Source organism: Aythya ferina, assembly GCF_964211825.1.
Source record: "Aythya ferina genome assembly, chromosome: 1".
Lineage (NCBI taxonomy): Eukaryota > Metazoa > Chordata > Aves > Anseriformes > Anatidae > Aythya > Aythya ferina.
Genome location: NC_140296.1, coordinates 117,850,339 through 117,872,566, shown reverse-complemented (window position 1 = coordinate 117,872,566; position 22,228 = coordinate 117,850,339). Strand labels below are relative to the sequence as shown.

Here is a 22,228-nt window from a genome sequence, read left to right as displayed (position 1 = left end):
ATCGTCCAATGAATACCAACAAATCAATCTTTGCACCTCTGCAGCACTTTTTTTAAACCCAAACAGTAGGTTTGGGTGTATAGGTCAGTTTTCTCAGTACAAATGGTCCATTAAGATATGTTTAAGGACAACACTAGATACACATTGAGCCCAATAAGGTTCAATGAAGTTATTTTAAATCCAGAAGGGATATATTTAAACACACATACACTCATCTGCATGTTGTCCAGTACAAAGGTGGCTGAATCATAAAGCAGAATTATGCCATAGATAAAAGGAAGGCTTTCCCTTCCCTACGAGTTACAGAACAGCAGTCATGACAACAGCTAAGAGTTGGCCTCCCACTGCACCAGGGAGATCATCTTAGGAAAGGTTTAAGATCCATGGGGACATCTAAAGGTCTGCTGTAATTTCAAAAGTAACTTAGAATTCTTAACACTGTACTTCAATTACCTTTGCACTTCAATCGTTCCCATGGTTTCATATGCAAAATCACATTTGTTATCAATTTCAATGGCCTTGCTTATGAGTTCTAAACCTTTGTCTAAATCTTGCTTCCACTGAAGCTGAAGTAAACTGCAAAGGAAAGAGAAAATTTAGAACAGACACATACTCCCCAAAACCCAGATCAAGTAAGCACAAAAAGATCCCAAATGGTTTAAGGGTGGGACATGGTAGACTTTAGGATGAGGCTATGGTATGAGTCAGATACACTTCAAGCAAATGATCAATTAGGAACAAACACTAATGAAAATTTACTGAGGCTAGAGTCTTATTTACTGTTTAGACATCAAGAGAAATTGTAGAAATGCATTTAGCAGCACTAAGCTATTTTTGCAAAGTTACTTCTCCTGGGTAAACTTCCAAGCACCTACCTTCCATTTGCATTCATTCACCAGAACTCAATACTTACCCTTTATGAACATATGTTGTGGCATTGTCTGGCTCGAGATCAATGCATTTATCATACATTTCATCAGCCTTGCCAAACTGCTGTTGATCAGTTAGTGCCTGCATCAAAAGAGAAACCTGTATATCAATATGCAGCCAGGACATGCACCCTGTGCTAGGTTGATTCTAATTGAAATGATATTGATGATGTAAGATCGGATATAGCTCTCTCACCAGAGGGTAGGCCAAGCACACCAGTTACCACAATTAAGTTTCAAAATCAAGGCTTTTTAGAAGAAAGCCGCTAGGTTTTAGGTGCAAAAATTACTGATCACAGGACCATCTGTAATGGCAGATCCCCAAGTAACAAGTTAAGAATACTGCAAGTAAAAAAACCCACCACATACATAAAAACCCACCACATACACCAAGTGCAACTCTCAACTTCTTCTTTTTTAAATGTTTCTGCTTCAGTTTTTTTGTCTGATCAAAAGGAATCAAAAGAAAACATTCCATATTGCTTCCCGACTTTGAAACAGAACATCTGATTCTACTGATGGAGAATCTCCATCCTTTGTTGGATGTGGGGGGAAACACAGTGACATGAGATGAGGAAAAGGCTGAAGTACTTAATGCTTTCTTTGCCTCAGTCTTTAGCAGCAAGATCAGCTGTTCTCCAGGCACCCATTCCCCTGAGCTGGTAGATAGAGACAGGGAGCAAAATGAAGCCCTCAAAATCTGCACGAAAACGGCTAACAACCTGCTAAAACACTTAAGATGTATGCAAGTCTCTGGGGGCCTGATAGGATCTATCTAAGTGCACTGAGGGAGCTGGAAGAAGTGCTCACTTTCTATCATTTATCAGCAGTCCTGCCTATCAGGGGAGGTCCCAGTCAACTGGCAGCTAGCAAATGTGACGCCCACCTACAGGAAGTGCGGGATGGAGGATCTGGGAAACTACAGGCTGTCAGTCTGACCTTGGTGCCAGGGAAGCTCGTGGAGCAGATTATCTCAAGTGCCATCACGCAGCACCTACAGGGCAACCAGGCCCAGTCAGCATGGGTTTATCAAAGGCAGGTTCTGCTTGATGAACCTGATCTCTTTCTACAACAAGGCAATATGCTCACTGGATGAGGAAAAGTGTGGATGTGGTCTATGCAGACTTCAGTAAGGCTTTTGACACTATTTCCAAAAGCATTCTCCTGTAGAAACTGGCAGCTCATGGCTTGGATGGGTGCACGTTTCATTGGGTAAAAACTGGCTGAGTGACCAGGCCCAAAGAGTTGTGGTGAATGGAGTTAAATCCAGCTTAAGTTGCGCAGGGGAGGTTTAGGCTGGATATTAGGAGAAATTTCTTCACTGAAAGGGTTGTGAAGTATTGGAACAGGCTGCCCAGGGAAGTGCTTGAGTCACCATCCCTGGAGGTCTTCAAAAAACATGTAGATGTAGAACTGAGTGAGTGGCATGGTTTAATGGTGGGCTTGGCAGTGGACTAGATGATCTTAGAGGTCTTCTCCAACCTAAACGATTCTATAATTCTACTAGAATTAGCAACACATTTTCTTAAAGAAGAAATGGCATTCTCTGTTACATATGTATTTTAAACATCTGTACTAAACTTGACCAGAGAATGTCATTTGTCAGAATCAAACCATTACTTTAATTCCACAGATTTGACTCCCAAATTGCATACACACTCCCTGATGTTGCAACATTTATTAAGGAACAGTAAAATGCAGGTACCTGAGCATAGAGAGCATAGCCTTCAGCACACTTTGGAAACTTTTTAATGACATCTTCAAAGCCTTTCATGGCTACCTGCACAGGCAAAGGATTATTTCCTGTATAGGCTTGGCGATACTATTCGAGAAAAAAAAAAGAAAAGGCAAAATTAAACAAGAAAAGAAAAATATGGCTCTTTAGACCTACCCATTTCCCCAGCATGTGTCATAATAATTACAAGTTCCAGAAGGTGACACCCTACCCGACCTGGTTTTAGGACCCAAACATGTGTTTTAAGTCCTTGGTAGAGTAGGCTAGTAGAGAAAAAAGGATGACAGAGAGGGAAGCCATAAGGCCTGAGAGTTGCCAAAAGCCTCCCTCCATTTCAAAAGCCTAGAAAATCCCAGGCTCAGAACTGTTCCTTGCTCACATGCAAAGTTTTCCACAGGAGGTTCCTGCATGCAGAGCCACTGCAGTAGCTTGAAATAAGTTTGTTTTCAATTTCTTGAGGATGTATATTTTACACAACGTTAAAATTGATTTAAATGAAGCTTTGTGTCATATAATTAGAGTGAAAATTTGTGCTCCTCTACCACGTAACAGGAAAGATGACCTACTGTTAAATAATGAGCACTACAAAATAATAGTAAACCCATGCTCCAAATGAAGCATCTCTTGTTGCATTATTTCTCTACCTTATTATTAGAAGAGATTGAGATGTTTGTTGCAATACTCTTCCATGAAATGGGAAGACAGCAGAGAAACAAGGTATGTTTTCAACATCTCTTTAAAAACAAAGAGCACACAGACAAAGCCAGCAAGTTACCTACCAGTGCAAAACATTTCTGTGCTTGAGCCAAGGCAGAATCGGGTCGTAATCGGATACATTCATCAAAGTCTTCCACAGCCTCCTCAATTTGGTCAAGCAGGATTTTCAGCTAACCAGAATGAAAGAAAATCCTATTTCTGCATTTAATCTGTGCTTCATACACTTAAGTGATAATTCGGTTAGCATCAGTTACTCGTATTGTCCACAATTCAGTTTTAGAAGTATCTAGAAACTTACAAAATCCACAACTAAAAAAGAAAATCACTGCCATAAAACAACAGATCTACTATTAAAACTTCAGTTTCATACATAAAAAGGCAGCATCCATATGTAGGAATTGAGGATGTTTGCAATTTAGAGAATACTGGGTTTCCATTATTGCTTCAGCTTAACGTACAGTCTCCAAAACTATGTCGTATTTTCTCAAGTCACTTTGCCTTACTGTAGTTAATGCCTATGGACTATTTGGATGTTGAAACATTCTGGCTCTCCCAACTGGCATTTCAGTTTTTTTTGTTTGTTTGTTTGTTTTTTTTAGGACAGTCTAATTCTTCCACAAGAATGGAACTTACTTTGCCATCTTACTTTACTGTGAAGTTACTTTAAAATACTCATTTTCAGTCTGCAGAAAACTTTCATCCCCCTTAATTAATAAATAACACTGTTCTTATTTCTGAGCACTAAAGAGATCTAATAAATTCATGGAGAGAGGCACTTGATCTGTGCAAGTCTTCCCTACAAAATACAACTTAGCATATCTCCATATGGCAACGTCTCCTTTTCCTTCCAGCACTTTTCATATTACAGCCCAGTGGAAGCAGGCCTCTTCAGGCCTACGAATTACTAAAGGACACAGCAGCATCACAAGTGGGAGAGGGATGAGCTGAACAGACGCCTGTTTAGGCTGCAGATTGTGAGTTAGCAGGAACACACGGTTCTATTTTCTGTCACGTAGTTTCCTCCTATGTAGATACTGCTCTGTAAATGTATATAAGCCTTAATACTTTTAAATTAGAGTTCCTATTGACAGAGGGCTGAACCTTTGTCACTCTGCAATGTCTCCGATAGCTACAGAAATTTGCTGTTTCTGCCTGACCTGAACCTGAAAATTTCACCGTGTATTTATTCCTCAGCAATTCCAAAGGAGGACTTCCCCTGTTTCTGCCACAAACGGTATAAACTGTTGTACCGTGCTTTACTTTTATTTTAGCATACACTGAAATTTTCTTGTATAGGGACAAAATCTCTGATGTTTCTTACTTGTCCTCGATGGTGGTAAACATCTGCATTTTGAGGATCGATATCAGCAGCCATGTTAAAGTCTTGAGTGGACAGTGCGGGTTGCTGCTGCTGCATATACATACTTCCTCGTTTGATCAGAGCATTAGCTCGGAGCTGTAAAAAGACAAGTTCAAAGAAGTATTAGCCACTTCAATATGTCTCCCAATTCAGGACTTTGTTATAATTACACTAAATTTTTCATTTGACTACTTTCCCCTATTGACATATGGTATTCTAAGCATGAATAAATTTCATATGAAGTCTAAATCAGTCGATTCCCTTGCCTAATTTCAAATGTTTGAAATTATGCTTTCATCTGTGTGGATCTTCACCCCCCACCCAAATTCTTTAGAAGACAGTTTCCCTACACATACAAATACACAAGTATTTTAGCAACCATTAAATATGCAAGTGCAGTTAATGTTTTCCCTCTTATTTATGAACTGATTTTTCAGATTCCATAAGCCTCTAATTGATTCAACTTTCTCTGTTCTTTCATTTTTATGACTTAGCACAGATGCTTGATATACACAATCCTTTAAAAAATTATTTTACAAAACAGTAAAAGAAAATAGACCATTTCCATTAAAGTACCTCAAAACTTGGAAAAAAAAAACATCTCTGAACTATACTTATCATCTAACTTAACATAAACATAATAACAATAAACATACGTTTATCATCTAACTTACATGTTTTCTCAACCCACACTACAGTCCATCTGTGACAAATTCTTACCTTCACATTTGCATCTTCCATGCTGATGACCTGATCTAGGTCTGGTTTGGCAGCATTTGCATTGCCAATAAGTAAGTAGAAAGTAGCTCGCAGAAGCAATGCTTCTGCCATGTATTTTCCCTTTGCTTCAATTTCTTTTGTGCTCTCACTGATAATTTTGTCATAGTTCTCTTCTTCCATATATTGTTTTGCTCTCAAGTAGCCAGAGCTGTAAATGATGTAAGAACAGTTGTATTCACTGAACATTGTATTTGCAATTAAGGCTTTTCTTTAAAACTTAACAAACACTAACTTTTTGCTATACTGAGCTACAACACTAGCATTGCAATTAAAGTTGCAAATATTCCTCAACAGAACCATCACTGACTGAAAAAAAAAATAGACATGCATGCCCAAATAACATTGGAAAGAAATAAGGTGTTATGTTTTGTTTTGTTTTTCACCTCTTGAACTTAGTTTCATTTGAATGATTTGGATGTTTTCCATGATTTCAATGTCCCTTGCATGTTTTTCACATTAAGGACAGCAATAATCTCTGCTTTAAAAGGGGTGGGATGGTATTCCAGTTCACAAAAATTAAATATTGCACCAAGCAATGTGCAGATTGCATGTGGAAGAAAGGATTTCAGATCAAAAATTGCTGATAGTACTGCCTTGTTCTCAGCTAAATGTCCTGGATTCAGTGAAGACTAACTTGCTTTCTTCCTTGGAAGCTCTTCTTCAACATAAAACATTTCTTTTGCCAGGAGTATCATTCAGCACTCTCTAATCCTTCCATCTCATAAGCCGTACCATAGTACTGTAGCAAATAGTCGGCCTATTGTCCAATCTTGTACTTTATTCACTTTGCTTAGTGGATTAAAGCCACCTACAGATTGGAACCAGTCAGTCAGTCTTAATAAAAGTTTCCTTTGTAATACTGATATATTACTTATTCTGTAATATTTTAAGAAGTATTTTTTCTTTATTGATTTTGTCATTAAATTTATTATTATTCAAAATAATGTAAATCATATGTTTACATTATTACCACATGATATCTCATGGCAAGTACTGTAAAACCGCAATTTGCACTGAACAGAACGTGAAAACCACTAAAAACTTAATTCCAACACCAAATAATCCCTAACTGTACTGTATACTCACTTTTCTTTTACTTCGGAAGCCTCTCCTTCCTTATCCTTATCTTCATCTGATTTTTCACCCTTAAGCAAAGGTTGGGAGATGATATCGTCTGTGAAAGAACTGAAGTAGGATTTAATGAACTGTGGTGAGGGCATCAGAGGCTCACGATTCTGAAAGAGAAAAGTAATTTCAAGTCATTAGATAGTAAAATCAGATAGTAAATGTGGAAATGGATAAACGTGATTATAAAAAAAAAATCAGGAAATAACCAAGTTATGACTTTACACTATTTCATTTGATTGTTTGTTATTTTTGACATTTAGGGATTATTTAAGCTTCAGATCAAAATTTAACATGCATCACAAGCGGAAATCAAGTGAATATATTTAAGAGTAAAAAAAAGAAAAAAGGCATCTTTCTACATGTATGGCCAGAAATAAGGACTCTTACAACATCATAACACATTCCAGTGTGTGTGCACATAAATCTTGTGAAAAATGAAAGCTGGTAATTTAAGCATAAGCCTAAATTCAATTAGATTCAGAATGGCAATTTGCCTAAGAGAAGCTGCTATCATTGCAATGAAGACTAGTGAGACAATATCCTAACTCCTGAGCTTGGCCCAGACACCAAACATTTTCCTTGAAGCGTGAGAAGTAACAACTTTCAAGTGTAAAATCCTTTGTACAACCATAAAAAGTTTCTTGCACAAGAGAATTACAATTCATTCTTTCCTGCAAAAGAAGTCCGAACACACTCTTCCCAATTTCACTATGAAGTTCTATCATAATACTGCCTGTATGAAGCACACTTATTCTATGGTGCTTACCATACTAAAAGCATGATTCATTTTTTGTTACCTCGATGCCACACAATTATGTAAGTTTCTACAGGAAAGAAAATCAGCTTCTCAAAACAACTGTGCATTTCAGTACTTAAACCACAGTCACAAATAACAAGCACGCATGTTTTAATACCTGTCCCAACATTTTGTAAACCCAGAGTAACTTAAAATGTCTGTTCCTGGCTATCTCTATACTTCCACAACTCTCGCTGCTGGCAGTTTCCCAACATTTATGCAAAGAAATCTGAGTGCCCAAATAGAAAAATACAAGTATGAGCACCTAATTACAGAAATTGAACAGAAACAGACAACGACTGTCACAAATAATCTGTAGTAGTTAGGAGATAAAGGCATATTTCTCAAGATGAATCAGGAAGCCTGTCCGCAAATAAAAAGACAAAACTTCACCCTGCATCATTTTTTCTTATGTTTGTTGTTGTTTTGTTTTTTGGTTGGTTGGTTTTAAACAGTATTATTTTGCCACTTTTTAAAACCCATGAATTCCACTGTCAACATGTTTTTTCCTGCATGAAATTTCTATTTATAAAGCTATGAATAACCTAGGGGTGAAAACCCTATCAGCCTTCTCACTTCAAGCTAGTCATCATATAACAAACACAATCTTTTTCACACATTTATAAACCTTCTTATCTCAACACACAGAACTCCACCTGATATACAAATGAACGTTTGACTACTACAGCGATAACATATGCTGCTTCCATTATATTGCTAGCCCAGAAAAGCCCCAAGTAAGGCAACACATCAACTTTGGGTCTCCTAAATGTCATAATAAATTTGAGTATTAAAGGGAAACAATCTGATTGGCGAGAAACAGGCTTTTCTTCCCTACAGAGGTTTCAAAAAGTTTGGCTAGGTCCCAAATGAAAACAACAGAAGTAAAACACTAGTTCTGTAATAATAATAATAATCATCATCATCATCAAAAGCATTTATGTCAATTTTTACACTTCAGCAGACAGTGACTGACTTACAACAGCTGACAGAATGCCAACAATCAACATTTAAACAGTCCAGTGAAATCAGAATTTCTAAGCAGTATCACAAGCCCTACCTTGTACTTCTCTTTGGCCTTTTCTTTTCCAAGGAGTTTGAGAACTTTATCAGCTAATAACATACTTTGCTGGTTTTGGAAGGCTTCTAAAATGCAGACTGCAGTGACATCTAGGAAACACCATTAAAAAAAAGATTAAAGGCAAATTGCGATAGTCACTGGAATACATAAAAGCGTGCCACAATAGCAATGAGTTACTCTCAAACTAACACACATCCTATAATTGATAAAAGCTTCAATTTCCTGTTTGTTGTATTTACCATGTTTTCCAAGACATAAATTGGTATTCAAAATGATCTCGTGTTAAAAGGACTTCATGACAGTGAATGAAAGCAATTAACCTTTATTTTTTTATCTTCATGTCTTCATCTAAAGACAAATGCACTTAGATGAACAGTAAAAATTCATACCTCCAGCAGCGACTTTGAACATTTTAAAGCTTTGATAGTTATTAAGCGGATAGTAGTTATGTTTGTGTTACCTGCACATAAAAAGTCCTAACACAGCTTGTCTCTTGGGATTGGTCACAACACAATTTTCTACTTTTAAAACTCACATTCTGTTCAATCACAGCTCAGTCCTTTCTCAGTTTTTAAGAACTCTTCCTATATTAGATCCCCTACTTTTTCTAACTACCTCTGCACCTTTGGAAAGCAACTTTAAAAGAAATACCTTGCAAGGCCATTTAAAGTGCTAATCCATATCATACCTCTTCCATTAACACACAGAGCATCTGAAAATCTTAATCCACTGCTCCCTGAATAATGTTTCACAGTGTGAAATTCACTCTTATTATACATTATCTTTAATTATACATTTATCTTTTTCGTGGAATCATAGAACGGTTTGGGTTGGAAAGGACCTTAAAGATCATCTAATTCCAACCCCTATACCATGGGCCGGAACACCTCCCACTATACCAAGTTGCCCAAAGCCCCATCCAAGCTGGCCTCAAACACCTCCAGGGATGGGGAATTAATGCAATTAATTATCGCATAATTAATGCAATATTACCATTGACTCTTCCTATTCACGTTTTATTTAAACTCCAGTGACATCAATGGAGAAGCAGCAAAATCTAGGAGAAGGCTTCAAATATCATTCCCATGAAGTCATTGTAAGGTTATTAAAGTGAAGATGAGCAGTTTGGACCTGAAATTCAAACACCATCCAATACTCTGGATTTTTACTCTAGTTTCTGTAATCCTACATTGCTACACATAGCAATTCCCTACAACTCTGGCATGGTCAAGAAAAACAGAAGTCCCTGGAAAACACAATACAGCCAGAAAGAGCATGAAAGAGTATATGGCAGCAGTACCATATTCTACCACCTTAAGTGCCTGGCAGAAATGCTTTACTCACTGCAGGCAGCTGTAAACTAGTGCCCAGGCTTCGGTAAGGCAGCTACATCTTCCCATATTATGCTTCTATGGATCACTGGAGGGAGTTTTTACTGGTGGTGGTGGCAAATTTTTGTTTTGCTTTTGCTTTTCCTCCATTACATGGACATACCCTACTTCCAAGGATTTTATTGCCTACACATGGTTGGCAGGTAAACACAGTATTTTATTAGAAAACAGCTGCAATCCAGAAGAAAGGAAAAAAGCACATAGAATTTTCAGATATGAAACATATTACAAAATAAAGTCAAATACAAGTTGAAAACAATTGCTATGAGCATCACCACTTAACATCAAAAGGGAGTTACATTTAAAAATTGGCATGGCACTTAGAGATGGCCATTTGATTGCTCCTGAGGTTTTTATCCCCTGTCCGTTTATTTCAACTTCATAAGGTTTAGATATTAGTACAGGACTCTGGATGTGCAGCTGTTCTGCAGCAAGCACTTGGCAGATCCAGTAAATATTCTATGGATTCTTCTGTAGCCCACGAGTGATTGCAAAGGACTAGATTGAATGACCTAAGCCATACATTTCTAGTTATGATGGTCCAACGGGATAGGAAGGCATCTTGCCAGAAGATAAATAAAATTATATTTATTTTCTACTTCAGCAGATCTAATTCTTCGCTATTTTTACACCTAATGAAACTAATTTGATCTTTAACAGTGAAATTGCCAGTCATCAGAACTCTACCTTGTTTTCTGTCCTTATTTGATAATGAGCATTAGCACTGCTGAAAATTCATTTGCCTTTTAATCTTGCATCAGCAGAATAGTATTTACAGGGATTTGACACAGTAGGTTCTGCCAAATACATAGTGTTAATATGAAAAAGGATTTTTATTTAAATCTGTTCCAATATTCATAACTGTTATTCATCAGAAAGAAATGCTACTGGAACTGCCTTCCCTTTAACACCTGTCAAATGCATTAAATGACCATAACACTCTTGTTCCTGACCATACATCTCCACCTGTAAAAACACCTTAGGTTTTGGAAGACTACTTTTTCTCTAAAACAAATAGAGAAGAATCTTTAGTACTGCATGGAACTAGAATGATTGCTGTCCAGGTTATCTACTCAGCATTTTAAATGAATTCTGCTTTACCATGTAAGGAGCTTCCTGGAAAGAGAAAACGCTGATTGGCTACAGTAAGAAGAATTTCTCAACAGCTACTTCAGATCTAAGCTGATGACAGCTTGAAAACCAGAAAAGGTTTCTTCTTACATAGAAGAAAATGTATTTGCAGTAGCTATGAATGGCATTTAACAAATAATTATGTATTACTCTAGTTACAAAAAGTAAAAAACTACAGAAATGTTATCATCTCCGATGTGCCAAGAGACACTCACCTTCTAAACATTCCTTCTTATTGTCTAGTTTCTCGTGAGCCTTTGCACGTCTGAAGAGAGCTTTTACATATTTAGGATTAAGCTCAACAGCCTTTGTACAGTCTTGTGCCACTTCTGTCCATTTTTGCTGTGGGTGGAAAAACAACATGATGAAAGAAGCCCTACTCAGCTGCGTGATAATAGCTTTCCACTACCAACTCCAGGGTCATGCCCACCTAACAGTAGCTGCAGTTCCCAGGGCTCTGGTTCTACCTGCTTGCTTCTATTTCTTTAAGTTTCTCAGTAAGAAACTGCCAGGCGCCACTGGAAGCCACCTGCACCAGAAGAGCCACAAAACAGAAAAGGAATTCCTACAGAAAAACGAAACCAGACAGTTTTTGTACAAAGCATACGGGAGAAGATAATGAGTTGATGCAAAGATATTTGCAGGAGGTAATGTTGGGACTGAAAGACTGGTACACAAAAAATAGAAGACAGACGAAATTATAATGAAAACCAACAAACAAGTTTATCTAAGTGCTGAAACTGTTAATTTGGTGGTGTTCTATTTTTCTTCTTATAATTGCTATTTCAATTCACTACACTGTTACCATAAAGGAATGATAAATGATCATGTAGGAACAGAACTGGTCAAGGCTATTAAAAACTAAAATCCATTTATCTGAAAAAATAGTGATTGAAACAGACTTTTCTAATAACTGGAAAAGAGGAACCATATTTTTTATGCATTCATTAATTACAGCATGAATTAGTGTTATAAGCTGTACTTGTTTAGACTAGAACTGTTCTATCCCTCCTTTTTCAAGGCTCAATTTCTTGAATCAGTCTCTCACTTGATACCTCAGACTACATGAAGCCAATTTTTCCATTCAGCTCACCAACTTTGCCACAGAAGCCAGTATTGCGGCAATTTACCACTAATGATACAGTAACACAAAAAAATACAAGCTGACTTCTAAAACTAACATCATGTATGCACAGCTACCAAGTAAATGTTACTTCCACATGTGCAAAACTTAGGTCTTAGGCTTTAATAGGAGTTCTGTGATTTTTTTTTTTAATTTTTGAAGCAGCAACCCTTTGGCTTTTTGCTCAACAGTTAAAGCAACACTCTTGCAAAGATAAACTAAACTAATGTGTACAAGAAAGTTGTTTCAAAGGATAAGAAATTAAAACCTTATCTTACAAGAGAGAGGCACTTAAGAATTACGTTAGACAGATAAAATGAACTCAGTTAACAGAAAATAGCTTTAGTTACATGTGGAAAAGCGTGACGAACTACTGAAAAATAGCTGCAAGCTGTAGTATCTTGTGAAGCAGCCCATATCACCATCTGAGATCTTTCAGACAAAAATGACAATATACATAACTTAAAATTCAACTTTTTAGAACAAAGTTATAATTACATCTTACCAGTTGTTCGTAGGCAGCAGCTCTGTTTTGATAGAAGGTAGACAGATCAAGGTTTTTCTCAGGAGGGCACAGGCTGATAGCCTCAGTATAGCACTGAATAGCTTGCTCGTATTTTCCTGCTTTAAAAAATTTGTTTCCTCTGTTCTTGGCCGCTTGAGCTCTATCAAGAGGGCTCTGAAAAAGAAAGTGATAGATCAGTTCAAATGGGAAAAGCTTCACTGCTCACAAGCAATGCACTTAAGGGCTCATCTTCAAAGATATAAAAAAGAGCTGAGCGGTAAGCTATAGACCGGACTTCTGAAAATCTCCCCCCTTCTATTTTCTGAGAAAAAAAAAATATTTTCTTTTGCAAGTGTACAAGAGAGCAGACAAGCTTCTGAAAAGATTCACTACAATGGTATTAAACAATGCAGTAACTTCTCTTTGGAAAGCTAGGCAGGTTTTAATCTCGGATGAAAGGTGATCAGAAGAACCAAGGAGATCTCTCACTGATATTGAAATAGTAATTTCTCCAAAGACTAAATGCACAAAGTAAACATAGCTTTCAAAGCAATTCAAGTAGGAAAAGTTTCCTACTGAGACACATACAGCCTGTAAGTAAAGAGTTGACTCAGAAGAATATGAACTAAATAAGGGAAATTCTTTGTGGACAGACTTACTGAGCAAGATGAATAAAACCTGTAGGGAAAAGCCAAGCTGCTTTGCCTTCCGTGTATGAGGCTAATTAACTTCACAGCCACCTCCCTTACAGCTTCACACATCCTGCTCATCCATCCACTGATAGAAAGCATTGAACCATCATGGTCTATCATTCTTAGTAGAGGAAGGAAAACTGCTAACTGGTCTGTGACCTTGCTAAATGAATCTTTAAGTTCTGTGCTGCTCGCTGAACATCTGCACGTGTGAAGAATCAGAGTTGTCACATGTGCATGTAACTCCTAGATTTACAGACCAGTTATTGAACATGGTTTATGAGGAATCAGATGTAAAAAGCCTCTCTTTAATCAAAGGGCTGTGACTCACATTCAAGACCTATGGAGCTGCTAAAGATCCTACCACCCATCTTCTCGAGTTCTCTTCCTTTCACAGTCTAGCTTCAGTGATCATCACTTTGGGGGCTGCTCCTGCTGAACTACCAGACTGAAATGAACAAAGGTATGAACACGCGTGCTGTTCTACTGACCTCTCTGAGGAAGGAAAGTGTAAAACTGATAGCAGTAATGCCTGGAGCAATAGCTGCAGGGTTCACTACATCTCACCTGTTGAATCACACACACACACACACACACACAAAGATCAGCTAGGATTGCTAGGTTAGAGGTTGGACTAGGTGATCCTGGCGGTCTCTTCCAACCTAAATGATTCAGTGATTTGCTTGCAATCATAAATGCTCTTTTTTGACAACACTTCTATCTCTTCTTTGACTACACTGGTGTCTCCTCTCCTTTCTCATTCACTGCCAGCATCACAAGCTATACCCAAACAACTTTAAGACAAACTTCAAAATGTCTTTTCAACAACCTGCTTTCCTTAAGCCTGCTTGTTACATGCCAGTCTGATCATTTTTAGTATCTAACTCATTTTTAAAACACAAAACCTGGGGGGACTAGAAATAGCTCTACAGGCCCCTCTTCTAAGGCTTGGTTTCCAATCATGGCATGAGAGAATCAGATAATGGGTGCCAGATTTAGGTTCCTACATAAAAATAGACGTTCAAATGGAATACAATTACCCTACAGGCATTCTCCTGAAGAGAGGCTTACCAGTGAAACCATATAAGGGAGAGTATTTCTTAAATATCCCTACTGCCAGCAAAGCTCTTCGGTCAGACCTCACCAGTCACCGGCCTTATAGCAAAGCCATCTCTATCATCTCCATTGTTCACAGAACAAAATAATCTGCATTGCTCTCAAGATTTTTGTTTTAATGATTTAAGTTCAAACTGATAAAAAGATCAGCTTCACCCCTTTTTGTATATGGTATTTAATGGCATGGATACAGACCAGAACCAGTGAGCAAAAACTTTTAGGGAGAGCCAAGTAACTGCGTATTTGATAAATTGTTACTTCAAAACTCAACCCAAATCTGAAGGGAAGGTTTTACTTCCCATTTACTTCAAGTATGTTACAAACTTGGCTCCTTCTACAACACCACTTGCTCCTCTTTTAACTAATACACGTAACAGGCAAAATTAAATGCATGAAAGTCAGCTTGAATTTTTCCTTCTGCGTTTCTACATCAAACCATGACAGAAACATCTTTGTGAAATACCCTACAAAGTTCAGTGCTGTTCCAAGTCACTTGGTACCAAAAGGAAAAACATACAGGATACCTGGGCCATGCTGTAACATCCAGACCTGTGGTCCCGGTCAGAAGCAATGCCAACGTGAGAAGGAAATCAACTCTGTTTTTCTTATGCTGTCTTAAACAAAACTCCTAACTCTTGAATGGTTTTATCTCTGCAATCTTTGTCACACTATTCTGCTACAGTCCTCTACATGCATGCAATACACCCTTTCTGAATGGCTGTTGTGTTAAGTGCAAAGGCCAATACAGTTCTGCATCATGAATAAACCCACTCTGATAAGGGCTTATATGAAAAACGTTGCTTAGCATCGCATCCCCGTGAAAAACAAATCCCATGCAGACCGTATGAAGTGTGCATTAAAAATAAGAAAATGGTGTATTTGCATCTCAAAGTTGCTTATAAAGCGCAATGCCAAGTTTTAATGTCAACTCTCTTTTTTTAAATAACGATGCTAATGAAATTTATTTTCTCACCAATTATATCACTCATTTGCAATAGAAAAAATAGCAGAAAATAGTGGATTCATTTATAGGTTTGGTATACCTATCAAAGTCATGGAACAAGTCATGGAACAAAATTTTGCCTAGATATGTGCCTGGGAGGAAAAAAAAAAAAAAACACAACATTTCTTTTATTTCAGTTTTGTGAAACGTAAAGAGTTCTTATAATCAGTAAAATCAGCTTCTTTTGTTCAAAGAAGCTTAATAATTTGTAAGTTACATTACAGTATAGTATTACGGTAAGTTACATATACAGTATAACCTGATGAAGCCCAAAAACCGCTGAAAACCTAAATGCCACGCTTCTCTTCATTTGCTTTGGGTGTTGTTATTTTTTTTGGATATTACAAATTATCACTTTATATGCACAAGTAAGAAGATGAAAGTTACTAACAAATGATCGGTTTTTGAAAGCTTGTCAAGCCTCAGATTTAACACTGAAGAACTTTTTCCAACTTTTTTAAGCTGCTGCTTGTCAGCCTTTCAGTCCTTCTTCTCAATTGCTACATTGAAGGCTTGCACAAATAAGAAAGTGATCATGCAAGCAAAGTTCATGGCACCTCACCAGAAGTAAACAGAAAAAAAACACCTCCCTCAGTTTTCTTGCACACATAACAATTCTAGATGTTATTTTCCAATAGACTGAAAGTATTTTTGGACTTTTTTCTTTTTGAAGGCAACAGTTCTATCTTCCAATTTCACTGCTTCTACTCAGCTGATCATGACAACTGCAGTTACTGCAGTAACATTCTGTGTGACACACTGCACATCATTTGTCCCTAAAATGAAGGGCCATGCAGACCAAGAACTTCCTTTCACTAGAAGATGACAACCTGAGGGCTCAGTGCAACAAGCAAACCAGCTCAATAAAATGAACGGAAGTTCATAATCAATTGACTGCCAAGGCAACATAAATAAATACAGCACTGAAACACGCCACAGGTTTTTCTGAATACTTGAGCACAAAAGGAAGGGCTTCTTGAAGTTCTCTGTCTTGCTTCGCTTTGGATTAATTCTGATGAGCGTTCACCAAAGAGTTGTTGTGCTGTATGATGGCATTCCAGTACAGTTTTAAAGACTAGTTTACTTGTCTGCATTTAAGTACAATCTACAACAGCCTTTATCCTCCAAAGAGCAGCTTTAGTTCCTCACAAGAAAGATTTCCTTCTAATCCCAACTTAACAAGGAGGGAATTCTATTTCGTTCCCACCAATGACAACAGTGACACTCTATGGCAGACATCCCATGGAAAGACAGAAGATACACTTCCAGGGCACAAATACTGTATCAGCAAGGAGATTCTGACACTTGCACTGCAGATGCTGGGAATGCAGGAACTTCTGTATTTACACTGCAAAACCAGAGGACATCACCCCTACCTGAAGCCAGCAGAGCAGAAAGAGCCTTCTATTAAAGAAGTCTGTTTTCCATGCTTTCTTCAATAAAGGAGCCTGGGATATCATGGCATCCAGTTCTGATTATGTATTTGCAGAGGAAAAAAAAAAGAAAAAAGAAACACAACCCCCTTTGATTCCATCTTTAATGCCCACAGGGGGATTTTATTTTTTATTTTATTTTAACTTTTCTTTAAAACCATGTTCACGTTGAGAGCTCATTTCCTACAGATGGAACTGTTTTTATTATGTAAAACCTGAACAGTCCGGCTCTGTTCTGACTGGTTGGTTGGTCAGAGCAAACCAGCAAGTGTTAAAAAAAAACATCTATCATCACAAGAGTCTTGCGTATTTTACAGATGCCAAAACAAAGGCAGCAATTTCAGCAACTTTCGCTAACGCTTCTCTACGGTTCAATTTTTTCTTTTTCTTTTTTTAATATTTAGACCCAGTTGTCAAACAGATGTTTGACATAGCCAAACCAAAACTATAATAAATATTTTCTATCATAGCTGAAAGCAGGATGATTTTTGACATGCATCATGGTTTACTCTATCCTGACACTCACCATTTATGCCTCTACAATGGTTATACTACAAAATACTCAATAGATTCCTTTCAGTGAAGATACATGCTTTTTTCTAATCTTGACAACATTTCAAAATTTGTTAGCAACTCAGAAGTTACCTGAAAAAATAGTATCTCAGTATTTCGGACTGCTTTTAGCAGCTGTTCACTAATAAGTCTTGAAACCTAGACTTTAAGCCAAAGAACACTTGTATATTTGAGAAGCACTCAATGATCTAGGCAACTAAATGAGCAGATTCCTAACTTTCTAGACACCAGATAGCACAGGCAAAAATTTGTTAACTATTACTTTAACCTCAGCAAACGTGCTCTCTGCACAAAATGTTCTGAAACTGCACGCAAACAGCCGCCACTTCACAGGGACAGGCTGGCAGCTGCAAGAATAAGGAGCAGTAACCTCCAGCAACGCCAGCATGGTCAAAGCAGAAGTTTAGAATCTTGTCTTCGAGGGACATTGTTTTTTAAAGCAAAACAAGAAATTTGCTGCCAGCCAACGACAGCAGCGATTCACACCAGAAACACGAGCAGCGAATTCCAGCATTTTCTTTTGACTGAAAAGGATTTGCACAAGCCCTAGGCTGACAGATGACACGGAGGGGGACTATCGCTTCCGGCAATATTCATTTGCTAGCTTCCAAAGATGCCCTAGAGGTCTAGACCACTTTCTTCCTCTCCAAATGAGAGGACCAAGAGGCCCTTTTGATAAGATCAGGCATCAAAAAAGTGTTATTTTCACTAGTACAGAATAACCCTTTTTTTTTTTCTTTTTTTTTTTGACTAACATTCACCTCAAGTCTTATCTTGGACCTACACTGAAAAGCATTAACTGAGTATAAATGGTTTTAAGACACTCCTTAGCACTAAAGCCACCAGGAGAAGAACTATTTCCACAAGGTTTAGATAGAAATTCAGAGCACAAGCAAGGATGTGTTATAAATAATTAAGCCCAAGTTTACAGTACAATTTGTCAGTGTTCTTCAGAAGTCACCTTCCTTTCAAACGAGCGTCATCCACGCCTACCATGAAGAAGCGAGCTGCACAAGCTGCCAAGAGTCTAGCAATTGTTCTACCACTTTCACACACATATCTAAGAGTTTTCCACACCTGTCCACTCCAGCTGACATGGAACATAGAATTTACAGCAGGTTGATGAGATTTATTACGCAACAGGTGCACAATACAACAGAAATGACGTTTTATGTATTTTGCTTGGATTAATTCAGAATAAGTTCCAACATAAACACACGTAGACAAAGAATTCTAACTCTTTCAAGCAGTGATTTAACACCTCTGCACCCAGATAGGTAACATTCAGCAAATGCTATTAAAATAGATGCTGGAAAGAAGCCACACCAGCTGGCTGCTGATCCTGAAAACGTGACATCGCACAAGCCAGTGAGTTTGGCCACGCTCACCCACCACTACGCTCAAGCGAGTACACCCAGCTCAGAGGAAAATGTTGAGCAAGGAAGTGCACAACAGCAAAGCCCTGCCATAGACCAAACCAGCTTTGTCTGCAGTACGCAGTGCCAGAGAATCAACTGAACAGTCGGCTCAATGCTTCCTGGAATGCCACAGCCACAGGGTTAGCCCAGCAACTTGATGCAACAGTTAATGGGGGAGATTCGGACTAGGACAGACTTGCTTAAGGAAATGATCTTAAGGAGAAAAAAAACAACGCAGAAGCATCCAATGCATTACCTCACTGGCTAACCACTGTTTGCTCCTCTCATACAAGGAGGGCATAAACTTGCTAAATTACCATGGAAAAAGTAAAAAACACAATCGAATCAACTGGGTACAAACTAACGTAATAAATTCAAAGCAGTTTAATTCTCCAACATGTTTAAGTTATACCAATATTCACCGCAAACTAGAGAGCATACAAAAAGCAATTGTTGTCACTGTGTGGCTAAAACACATTCCACCCAAACAATAAGAAATGACAACAACTTCTGTAATGAACAGACACGGTATGACTTCACGACCTTTATCAGGACATCCGCAGATACATTTTTAATCATAATTGGTACAAGAATGCCAGTTCACTATATCGTTAAGGAGCGATGCTTACAAAAGAAGCAATCTCAGGAGTAGTTCGGCTTTTCGCGACCTAACACCTGTGCTAAGGGCTTCTGCCAACACAATGTCAGTCGCAGTCAGCCAGTACATCTATGCCAGGAGACTCCTCTAGTGCAGATACAGCCTGGGGGAAAATGTGAGGCCTCTGCAGCAACTAAAAGAAAAGCTTGAACTGAATGCAAAATAGTAAGAAGCCTGAATAAATAATAAAGAAGATTTTAGACCCTGGAAATTTTTAAAGAAAAAAAAAAAATCCAGATCATGTCTTCAGAAACAGTGAATAGAGCAGCTCAAATGCATGCAAGAGCTAATATAATGAGACGCGCAGAAAACTCGGAAGTAATGGTTAGATCCTATCTTAAAAACATAAGTAAAAGACTAGCTGCCTGACACATAAACACAGCTACTGGTAGCCCATCCATTATTGACCATTACTGTGTTTTCTAGAAGATCTCCCAGTTGTGTTTAAGTTGTGAAATGAATTACTGGCTCTTAACCACCACGCAGATTTGCATTTGAAATCTGACTGAGTTTAAAAAATTCACCTCATCACAGTAGAAAGGCAGAGCACTACAGCGAAGGTAGTCAACAAGAAAAGCATCTGCAAAGGTTGTGTTTCGAATCAAGGGTCTTATCAATAATATCTATAGCTACCAAAAAAAAACGTATGGAAACATGATGTCTACACAACATCTCATCTTTGGATATGAGGAACAGGAAGTCAGTCCTTCCCAGACACGTAAAGGGATGCTGCAACCACGTTAATTCCTCTATAGCAACCATACTTAGACCAGCTACTCTATTGTCTCATATAATCTGGCAAATCTGATCCCATCTTCTACTGCTTTGCCAAGTAATTTCCATCACTACAGTATGCAACAACACTTTTCAAGGAATTCTGGATCATACCATTCAACCATATACTTACTCTTAGATGCACAGTCCACCAGTAATTTATCTTAGGGAGTGATCTGAAAGTGCTAGACACAAAACGTTTTAAATCAAGTGCTATATAAAAGCTACTTCTTGCTTCAAGTTCAGCTACAGAATGACCGTAAACCACTCAATTGCAAATACTGCAATCCAGAAATACATCCAAGAAATCCAGAGCTAGCAACAGCAAAGTCACTGCAGCTAGATAAAGGGCATGAGCAGCCTGCAACCCAGAGCTCACGTGTAGCAAGTGCAACACCATAAAGGTGACAGATGTTGTTTGCAGCCACCAGGCAAAGCTACCACAGCAAACAAAGTTCGATTTCATCCTCCCTGTGCTGCTTGCCCAGAACTGCTGTCCATGAACTAACAACAAATCACTGCCTCCAGGTCCAGCATAGGTTTTGCAGCTCACTGCAGTTCCAGCAATGCCTGAGGGTATCTGTGATTCAGTAGCTATGAAGTTGCCACATTCCTCACCACTCCCATGCCTGTTCCTACCACCGCCTGCATGCTCACTTGCATAACATTAATCTTGCTAAAACCTACCATCCCGTATCTCCCAAACAGTTACTTTTTTAATCCCGATTACTTCAGACAAAAAGTTTAAACTGTTGTCTGACAGACAGCTGGAGGCAGTCTAAGCAGCATAAAAGAATGAGAGAAGGAAATGCAGGAATACCTCAATGGGATTTTGTTATCATAGCCAACATGGCTTAAAGCTGGTTCCAGTAAGCCAAGTTTAAGACTAGGTTCAGTACACCACTATAAACATTGGGAAAAACCCCACATACTTCATCACAATTAAAATAATACCGATTGCGCTCCTCATCCAACCAGTCTGCCAAGCCTAACACTTTACGTGTGCCTGTCAGTGGTAAGCTCACCTCAGCAGCACAACATGACAGTCACTGCAGGTGTGCAGAAAGTGCACGTTTGAGGTATTTTTCCACAGATGGATATTGAAGAGAATCAGGGACCTGATCTGGACTTTGGTTTTCCATGTTGCCCTTCACGTTTTGTAGAGACGGCTTCACCTGGAAGTTCTCAGGAAGGTCATTTATAGCAGGATAAACCTAAGACTGGAAAGTGTCCCTATTTAGGCGAAGTCTGTTGTGAAGTTTCAGCTGCTTTAACGATACAGGCGTTGCGTTTTCATGGCAGACGTTTTATTTTTAAAGGACTCTGACCGCGTCTTCTCCACAGAAGGCCATTTCTCAGCAGCATCGCTGAGCCCTGACTCACGATGCTCAGTTTCAGCCTCACCTGGCTGAGGCACGCTTCCCGGCGGGATGCTTTCAGCCACTTTTCAAGCCCGAGCACACTTTAACTGCTGGCAGCAAACCCAGGACAAGGGACGCGATTAGGGGGCTGCCCCCCGAGCTCGGGCAGCGCCTGCAGGCTCCCGAGGCCCCGCGTACCCCCCACCCTATCCCCCATCCCCTCTCTCACCGTCTCCTGGTGGCCGGGCCCATCGGGCTGCCCTCCCCCTCCTCCTCCTCCTCCGCAGGCTCCGGGCGCGGGGCTCGCCCGCCCCTCGGGGGTCTTCCTCTCGCTCGCCCCCTTGCCGCCGCGGCGTGCCGCCCGCCGCCCCCAGAGGTACAGCGCGCCGGCCCCCAGCAGCATGGGCGCCCCCAGCACCAGCGCCAGCTGCCAGCGGGACAGCCCCGAGCCGCCGCCGCCGCCGCCGCCCGCCGCCTCCACGGGCTTCGAGGCGGCCATGACGCGCTCGCACGGCCGGCGGGGA

The 22,228-nt window shown here is 39.1% G+C and overlaps 1 protein-coding gene across 1 annotated transcript in view; it reads right to left on the bottom strand.

The window, feature by feature from the left end:
• The window catches only part of TOMM70 (translocase of outer mitochondrial membrane 70), a 27,221-nt gene extending 4,993 nt beyond the window's left edge, over positions 1–22,228 (bottom strand). The window contains exons 1-11 of the mRNA XM_084522829.1: positions 21,934–22,228; positions 12,677–12,850; positions 11,264–11,390; positions 8,506–8,615; positions 6,608–6,756; positions 5,462–5,669; positions 4,703–4,837; positions 3,444–3,551; positions 2,635–2,751; positions 914–1,011; positions 454–576 (exon numbers count right to left, since the gene is read on the bottom strand). Of these exons, the coding sequence (XP_084378955.1) occupies positions 454–576; positions 914–1,011; positions 2,635–2,751; positions 3,444–3,551; positions 4,703–4,837; positions 5,462–5,669; positions 6,608–6,756; positions 8,506–8,615; positions 11,264–11,390; positions 12,677–12,850; positions 21,934–22,203 (1,619 nt within the window). The 5' untranslated portion in view covers positions 22,204–22,228. The remainder of the gene's footprint in view (positions 1–453; positions 577–913; positions 1,012–2,634; positions 2,752–3,443; positions 3,552–4,702; positions 4,838–5,461; positions 5,670–6,607; positions 6,757–8,505; positions 8,616–11,263; positions 11,391–12,676; positions 12,851–21,933) is intronic.